At 31.7% G+C, this 9,830-nt stretch overlaps 1 protein-coding gene across 10 annotated transcripts in view; it reads right to left on the bottom strand.

Annotated features, from left to right (window-relative positions):
• Positions 1–3,099: 3,099 nt before the first annotated feature.
• LOC127734438 (platelet glycoprotein V-like) overlaps positions 3,100–9,830 on the bottom strand; it is a 100,650-nt gene continuing 93,919 nt past the window's right edge. For all 10 annotated transcript variants that reach the window (XM_052244299.1, XM_052244300.1, XM_052244298.1 and 7 more), the window contains 3 exons: positions 7,774–7,845; positions 5,947–7,440; positions 3,100–4,935 (listed from right to left, as the gene is read on the bottom strand). In XM_052244299.1, coding sequence (XP_052100259.1) covers positions 7,218–7,440; positions 7,774–7,845 — 295 coding nt within the window. In that variant the 3' untranslated portion in view covers positions 3,100–4,935; positions 5,947–7,217. The remainder of the gene's footprint in view (positions 4,936–5,946; positions 7,441–7,773; positions 7,846–9,830) is intronic.

The raw sequence follows: 9,830 nt of genomic DNA, 5'->3' as shown, positions 1-9,830 counted from the left end.
ACGCTATGGGTTAAATAAAGGCAACAGTAGTATACCGGTGTTCAAAAGTCATAAATCTTTTGAGAGAAAACAAATCCGGGTAACAAACCAAAACCGAGGGAAACACATCAACTACAAGAGGAAAACAAAGGAACAACAGGAACACCAAAGTGCAACAGAAACAAACGCCAACACACATAGAAACGAACTATTTGATAAAAACTGCCATATTCCTGACTTGGTACAGGACATTTTAAGAAAAAATGGTGGGTTGAACCTGGTTTCATGGCATGCCAAATCTCCCGCTTTATGACAATGTTAAACAATATCGCTAAAACACTACGTGACAGAAATACAGCACATACACACGCAGTAACACTCATAACAGAGAAACGCACAAACAAATAATATAATAGTCGACACAACATGCAAACCACAGAACAACAACGAACATATTCCATCAACGAAAAACACCACAGGATATCAAAAACAGTTACGCGCTTACGTAACTAACATGCAGTCTCGAACTTTATACAACTATTTTCACAATATTCGTGCAAACAATTTTCATGACAATGATGGTATGGAAAGGCAATTTTATAATTATTTGGACTACAAACGATAAGACATAACAGATTATCCAACCGAAACCATAACAGAAACATTAAAATAAATCCATTAATGTTGGATGTACAAAACACCGAGACACGCCGCACAGCAATGCAAATTCTCACATTCAGTATAACAGTCATATTCGGGAATTTGACAATGATGGTATTGAAAGGCAATTTAATAATTATTTGGACAACAAACGATATGACATAACACATTATTAAACCAAAAACATCAAAAATAAATACATGAATGTTGGATGTACAAAATACCGAGACACGTCGTATAGCAATGTAGATTCACTCTCGGTATAACAGTCATATTCGGGAATAGGTCACGTTCGGTACTTAGCAGACAGACGACATAGATGTTAAACCACAATCTAAGACGTGGTAAAAATGTCATTAGTTAGTTTAGACACAGACACATCGTATAGATCAACCAATTTTTGATGGTGTCCATAAAATTTACGGAGTGTCATTTTAAATCTTTCCTCCTCAGAACTCTGTTGGAGCAGTTTCTGCGTAAGGAGCACACTCCTGTATATGAAGTCAGTATAGTGTGAACATGCACGAGCATAACGTATCAATTGAGATATGTACACACCATACGACGGAGCAGAGGGTATGTTACTGCAAAGAAATGGGAAATTGATAATTGGGAAGTTGAAATCATCCCGTTTGTCATAGATTTTAGTGTGAGGTCGTCCATCTGAAAAGATCAAGGTATGAAGCAGTCCTTCTTGGATCAGTAGTATCCTTAATTTCAAGTTCACTGGGATATATGAGATACAAGTACTGACTGAAATATGGGTTATTCAGTGATAGGACATCATCATATATCTGAAAGTAAAATTAAAGAACTTTGCAAGGTGCTTTTTCTTTATGTCTTTTAGTAGGTTTTGAATGAATTCTGCTTCATACGAGTAGAATTAAAAGTTTCCTTAGAAAAATTGCTGTTACCATAAGAATACAAACAGTTATTATATAATATAAGCAGTACTTTCAAAGTTAACAAAAAGTGATGACATCACATAAGCATGACAGTTGTCTTCAAAAATGCATACTAGGAAATCAGCAGATTAGCATTTATTGTTGCGACTGTTGAGAGATTAATCATAACGATTTAAGGAAATGTTGCATACAAGTTATGATATCACTATTATTGAAAATGCAAGTTTTAATTAGGTTCATATTACGTCGCAATTTTTGCACTACTTGTAATTTAAATATCGCAAGCTTTCTGAATTCGAATTTATTGTAATTGAAATTCAAAAATGATCATCTGGACTTTTCTGTCCCGACTGTAAGCATTTGCCAAAGAAGGATGTGCGGAATGGATAAATATGCAGCTCATCCAGTCGAAATGAAAACGTTAAAACTGATGCCACGTGTAAAGGGAGTGTCATGCTCTATTCACGTATAAGAGTTCTTGCAACAACTCTTTTAGTGGTACTTTGGTGGCCTGTTGCACGACAAAATTTCTGTACCTTATCCAATATATCCTCATTTTCGGTGGCCGTCCGGATTTCCCGCCCTTCATACATGCCGGTCTACCTTGCAGAACCTACCTATCGTAAAAAATGATAATGGTTCCCTTCCTTCCTGAATATGCATGAAACAGATGCCACTGGACGTTAAGCAAGCGACAATTAACCAATCCTAATTGTCTTTGGGGGGTATCTCTAAGATCGAGGTGGGGCAATTAGATGTATTTATGGGCAAGCGGAGAGAAGGAGAATATTTGTGGCGCATGTTGAGGACATTTATTTAAAAAAGACCTTTAATTCTGATTGACTTGTACGCGACTGGCCAATTGTACAATACGTTTTGGAAAATAAAGGCACTAAACGTGCATGGTAAATATGAAAGATAACAAGAAACCTGCAAGTTTGAACGGATTGATAAGAACTATATATGAATAAAAACATCCCTGGTGAACTGATAAAGAAGATGAAGGTAGATGGCAATGCTGTCATCTTATTAGAGAACAATTGCAAGAATTCTATGAGGGGTGTGTAAGTAGCCTGTTGCACGGAAAAATGTCGTATTTATTATTCTTGTTTATTATTAGAGTCTGTCTTGTTCTCGTTTCGACTGGTAGAAGGTTAAATTTACATTGGAATTTGATTAATTATATGAATAATAATAATTTTTGGTCGATAAAATTAATTTAAAAGTAACCGAAATGCATTGTACGTGTATCCATTACAACAACTTGTAGAATTTACACACACATCTACGGGACTGCTGCAGGTTCTCATACCTATAAAACAATATTTATATTCAATATTATGATATGGATTAAACGTAAATAATGCATATTCAACAATTGCCGTTTTTGCTTGTTTTTTAACATGAACAAGAGCCTTTCCTTTTCAGTTTCTGTCATTGTTCATTTGTAAATGTTAAGTTTTCGTGGATATATATCTCAGATATATGATCTGTAGGCGATCGATGAACTTTATAAGGTAAATAGAACTTAAAGAGTTGGAAGATACATAAGATAATTGTTTTAAGATATTTATTTATTACAACTCAACCGGAGCATTTTTTAAAATAATAAATAACAAGATGTAAAAACCAAATGACTTTTCCTCTAAATGAATACCGATAAAGAAAAAAAATACTGTATGAATAAAATCAAAACAACAAACATCACATCTGAATCCTACCTGCATACATGTGTATCATATAAAGTTATAGGTCTTGAATATTTGACTACACAATTACATAATCAATAAATACAACAACTGGAGGCCCTAAGGAGACAGAATCCTTCAACTGTGTTAAAAAGTGCATTTATGGTATATTTATTTGGCGGCTATATTTTTCTCTTTATCCGAACCACATGAGGTTCCTTTTAGACAACACTCAGTAGATCAGTACTGATAAATCTTATTAGAATTGGACGTGGATTATTTATGGAGGGCCTCAACAATCTTTCAGCGTTTCAAACCACCATTGTATGTAGTAACAAAGGAAAAGGTTGTTCAAAATTAGGCAATCATAATCAATTATTGCCTCTGATAGTCATACTTTTCGTGCTATCTGAATCAAATGACAACACTCGGTAGTCTTTTTTATCCTTCCTGTCAAGTTTATTTGACATTGGTCTAGTTTTTTAGAATATTTTTTTTGAAACACTGATTTTTCATACGATTTCAATGGGAACTATATGTCACCAATACAATCCAAACAACATAAAATGAGGAATGTTGGAAGTGGAACACAAAATCATCAGTTAGTTCGCTATGTTTCAAAACAAATGAAATTCTACTTTTAGTGAAGAAGACCTTCGAAAATAAGCAAATCCAATTGAGAGATTTTCATCAGTCAAGTTTTTCGTACAACCGAAAACGACTTTTGATACATCATTCATAACAAATTTGTTTCAAATTGGAAATAGGTTTTTGAAAATTTTCTGAAAGAGTAAAATGTTTACTGGCCAAGATGACGACGACGGGCAAAAGGGATAGCCCACATTATTTTTGAAGACTTGTGGGACAAAACGATAAACATAAAAATAAGAGAAATACAATTATATACTAGTACTAGAAAACTAATGATTGTTAACCGGCTTTTCAACGAAACATATTCACTTGCAACGACATAATGACTCTCAATTACACTAATGATAAGCGTAAATATAAATGTACTGCTAGAAGACTATTCTACTCTTATTAATGCACGTTATACATATACATGTATTTGCTTAAGATGGCTGCTTAGAATAGATCTGATTCGTTCTTCTCTCTTAAGTGAGCTAGAATACAAGTAATTTTTTCCACAAAACATCTATACTGCTTGGATTTTGATGTTTACAAGTTAATGTTTCTGTAAATATCTTTTGCATAAACATTTCTATTTGCAGACGTCATCTTCGTATTGTCTTGTCCTTTTAGTTTACTAGTAACTTAACATCATTTAATATATTGTTTAACATCCCTGAATGCTTGCACATCGGATATTCTTGGTTTAGGTATGGGACTCTTTGTGGCATTCATTTCTGTCTTTTAAAATCTTTTCACATTATGTCGCTTTTTTTCTCTATTATTAAATCGTACATGGTTATCTTATGTAATTTTAATATGTAACAAGCGCCACACTAGCACCTTGATGGTCTGTCTTTGCCGTGTAGGTCCTTTGTCTGTTGCCTGTCCATAGATACTCGAGCCCTATTTTTTAAAGTCGTATCGCAATGTTGACAAGCATGTCCTCTCCTACATGGGGTTTTTGTGTGCTATATATTGACGACTCATGTTTATATATCTTTGAACAAATTTTACATAAAAGTCTACGTCTTCGTCCTCATGATCGATTTGGAAGCTTTATTTTTTCGATCCTATAAACATAAAACACAATTTAATTTTGATACATATGTTTACACTCATTCGGATATCAGTCATCATATGGAAGCACTTTTTGTGATAATGTTGTTGTTGTTTCTTTGTTTCCTTGCTTATTAAAACAAGGCAATTTAAAAAAAAAAAAAAAAAAAATCATCTTTTTGATGTGTTATGAATAATTCAACATTTTATAAACAGTTAATTTATAAAAATATACCAATTTGGCATTTTGGGATTGTTAACATCTGTTTTTAAGGTCATGAAAAGTTTAATACAGTTGTATATTTAAAGATTTACTGTATCTATAAACAAATTAAAGTATGAAATTATTTTTAATCTTGAAATGACAAAACTCATTTATCCCATTTAAAAAATCTATGGACTGATAAAAGATTGTTCTGTTTAAAGCAGTATTCTCTCTTTCCCGACAACATTGTTTTGATAAAAACAAATTGTGGCAGTGTTGTGAAAAGAAAGATGGGTACACCCTTCCATATTAATGCGTGTTTAAACATGCTTTCCCCTTAAAACGTATAAAACAAAAACAAATGTTGTATCAAATTTCTATATATTAATTTTTTAAATATTTTTTAAGACTTAATTTTGATTGACTATTATATAAGAAACATGACTTATTGGGTTGTTAAACGCTCAACGACACACACCTCTTTCTTATATAACAGTAATCTCAGTTTCATTTACTAGTACTACTGCGCTGAAAGTACATGTCTCAAATCGGACATTACTGTTTATTGCAAAACACATCCATCAACAATCGGACGCCCCTCATCAGGTAAAATAGTTTTGAACGCCTTGGTTTTAAAAATTTTTTTTACTCAAACAAAACCAAAGTATAAACAATTATACGGCTAAATATTCTGTGCTATTTTTTGAAAGACATAAATGGCAAATATATGTATTAAATATTTTTATGTAATATTTCTCTCGGAAAATCTTTATGAAGACTCAACCAATTGGTTTTATTGAATTTAACACATTTTACATACATTTGTACTGCTCTTTCATTATAAGCTAACAACCATATTCTTATTCAAAGTTAGTTCATCTTGACGCATCTGATTGTGGTCTACCTAAAATGATATTTAGTCATAACAGTCTTGGTAAAACTGCACTAGTCTTAAATAAACGTTTAACTGTTGAATAGTAAAGAAATTAATTAAAAAAAAATCCAGAATGTTGCTTTTGTTATTTAAAGGTCAGCACTGAAAACAGAAAAAAGTTTAAAGAATATATAGTAAAAATGAACATTGAAATTTCTCAAAGAAAACATTTACGAACATTCTGATATATAAAGAGTTCAATGATAAATAAATCATAGTAAAAAAGATATAAAATGGAAATTTTTATTTAAGTGGAAAAAATGTTGATCGATAAACACATTACATGTTTCAACGGAATCACATCGGTGTAACTGAAATGATAAAAGGTAAAATTGTTGTGTCAGTGTTATACACATAAGAAATGACTCAAATAGTTCTCTGGTAATCCATTTGATATTTATTCACTAATCATGTAAAATTATAAGCAAATTAATTCAACTGTTTAAACTGAGAAATACATAAATTTTTCAATTATAAACTTTATTTTGAATCAATATTATCCAGTAAAATAACCTCATATTTAACTAATTGTAAGAAAATTAGAAAACTACTTTCCAATCGAAACGAGTTACGTTTAATTAAAAAAGAAACACAATGTCAAAAACAAATAACAACATTGATGCATACTATTATGATAAATTGATATGTTAGTTTTCCTTCCTTTTGCTTTGAAGAGGATACATATATTCCAAAATGGCAATAAAGACAAGTTTTATGCATAAGTGTGTGCCTTTTTGAAAACGGGCACATGACTTAATGTCCTTATCATATTAGCCAAAAATAAAAACTCATTTCACTTTTTTTTTAAATGAAATCTATTTTAATTGACTGCGCTTTGCAACAAAAAAATATTAAAGAAACAGTATCCTTTGCATTATAAAGGAGGGTAAATATGCATTGTACATGTATATGCATCTATATTTATGCAAGTGAAAAATTATAACACTACAATAACAATATAACAACCAAATATTAGTTAATTAACAATGTGTTATTTTCATTTAGTACAATTTATAATACATGAAACATCACCATATATCATTTATATTTTAATTGTATACAATAAGAAACATTATTTCGTTTAAATAAATGTGGATTGATTTCAAATAATTCTAAAGGTTCACAGTATTTGGAAATTAATAGGTATTAACGTCTGCTTAATTTATGAAATTATAATTTCTCTTACCATTGCAACAGGTGAAATACAGGATGGTGATTTGATTTATGTTGTTCCAGTAGTATTCAGAATTGATAGGTGTATGTATACAAGCTTGTGGGGTTTTGATATCATTGTGTATGCTCAACCACTCGGTCCATGTGAAGTTAAGAAAAATCTCAGCTGTTGTCAGCCCACACGAAACTGGATTATTATTCATGTTTCTATAATATAAATATGTCGTGAAGCACAATGAAAATAATATGTACCCATGATAAAAGAGAGATATCATAAAACGTCCATAAAACAGTACAATCACATCAAACGTACAGGTGTATAATGGTAATTTGATGGTAAAACCAACAGCCTTATTTATGTTCATATAACATATACCAAACTTCTGTAGAATACACGATGTTTTTCTATGTTGTTTCTACTTGCATTTGCTGCCCCATCCTGTGTCATACTAGCTTTGACACTCTTGTGTAGACACAACCGCCACACAACTTCCATGAAATCCCTTATACTATTTAAATAATCTTCTTAGTAATACTCACAAACTGTTCAAGTTCATGTAACTGCTAAAAGCATCCCACGGAATATGTGATATTCTATTACTGCTTACGTCACTTGAAAAATAATAGAAAAAGCTAAATTAGCAACAAAATATAAAAATAAAATATATCATATTGACTTAACTAGTTTGAAGCGTCAGATATTTCTACTACGACTGTTAAAAGAAATGAAATGATATTATGACCCATTTTCAGTAAACCATAAACAATTAGCTACTGTAACGTAATAAAAAATGGGACAACTGAGAAAAGTCGCACGCATTCATCAAGATAATCAAGGCAAAGTTAGTAGAGAGACAAAGACTGAACAGTCAAAATGCATACTGGAACAGCAAACATCAGATACAACGGATAAATATATGAACAGCTACCGAAAACGAATAATCAACTTGCGTGCAAATGTTGTTTCGCATGAAGAATCGATATTAATTATGGAGAAGTCTAGGTGTTTCTATATTTTGATAATTATAGCTAAACGTTTCCAATTGAAAAAAAGAAAGTATTATAAATTTTTTGTCCAGATACACTGTATCCTCTCATATTGTTTTAGTCGCCTGTTTTGGTATTTTGTCCTATTCAACGTCGGTTTTTATTTCAATATTTGGTTTCAAGCATCACTGATGATAATACTTTTCGACCTGCGTCTTTGGTACACCAAATTAGAACCCGTAGCTTGTAACGTGTATTAGAACTGATCATGACCTGCGGTTTATCTTGTAGGGATCGCATATTGACATTTTTTCTGTTTTACGTATCATTCAAACAGAACTGCTACTGAAAACCATGGCAACAAGTATACTCTATATGATGTTAAGCCTTAAAAAACGATTTGGCAGACCAACCTAAAAATTGTCAGTTTGCGTATGATATCACTATAAAAAGCTAGATGTAAAATGTTAATATAACTATTAATATTATGGAATTCCTGCATGTGGATTCAAACTTCCACTGCCAGAGCACATAAGACCATCCTTGGATTTTTGATTGGGTTCAAGTAACTCAGTCTGTTTTCTGGGTAGTGGTTTGCAGATTTTTGTTTGTCTTTTTTGTCGAATTCCTTGTGGTCATTGTTTGTCTGTTTTTTTCGATTTACGATTTGTAATCGTATCTCCTCACATATTCTTCTAAATATGATAGACTGTAGGCACTATATATCTCATATCAAACCAAATTACAATTGGACAAGTTCAAGTGACCATTATCATAAAGGGACAGGAACATGAACAGAAGAAACGAAAAGTCCTACCATTAGTAAATCATCATGATATGGAGATTACCTTGAGAAATCCAACTATCAAAGTATAAATCAATATAAACGTTGGACACAAATATCTGTACTGTTCAAAGATACTTTGTCAAATAAACTTCATCAGATGATGATGATAATATCCGTACTATACTATACATTTGCTTATTTTTTGTTTTTCTTTATGCATCTAAACTTATGATGAGCATATTTTGTTTACATTTAGACAGAACTTTACTCGACTATTATTCAGAAAATGTATTCCCCAGTTCTTCCTAGCTTTTTATCGTCTTACTGCGATTCAGTTGTCAAATAGCAATTAACATTTTACTTGACTGACAGACATGCAGAGCCAAATGTATCAACATTGATTTCATATAAATGCCAATTTAAAATCTTCGCCTAATCTGTACTGAAATTGACAGTATGAAAGCGGCATGTGTCTTCTTCAAGATTCAAACAACAGCATGGCGTATTCCTGACCATGGAACCAAATTTTATCGCCTCCAGACGGCTGAAAATATTTATTTAGGAAGATAAGGACACAGTTTTAATAACTATTGCAAATATAAATAAGAAGGACATACATATCGAAAACCAACAATCTATTGTAAATAAAGCCATGTCCTTCGATCCGGTATTTTATTTTTTGGCAAAACGTATAAATGAAATTAAAATTTGAATAATTTAGTGCATCCAAAACGCTTTTTTGATTTTATCTTAATGCGGACGCTCAAAAGGAATAGCATGACAAAAAAAAAAAAGACAAAAAGAAAAGCCGAATCAATCTAAG

The sequence above is a fragment of the Mytilus californianus genome, unplaced genomic scaffold (assembly GCF_021869535.1).
Source record: "Mytilus californianus isolate M0D057914Y unplaced genomic scaffold, xbMytCali1.0.p SCAF_3, whole genome shotgun sequence".
NCBI classification, from domain to species: domain Eukaryota; kingdom Metazoa; phylum Mollusca; class Bivalvia; order Mytilida; family Mytilidae; genus Mytilus; species Mytilus californianus.
The sequence above is the reverse complement of the archived record's forward strand: the minus strand, read 5'-3'. Positions and strand labels throughout refer to the sequence as shown.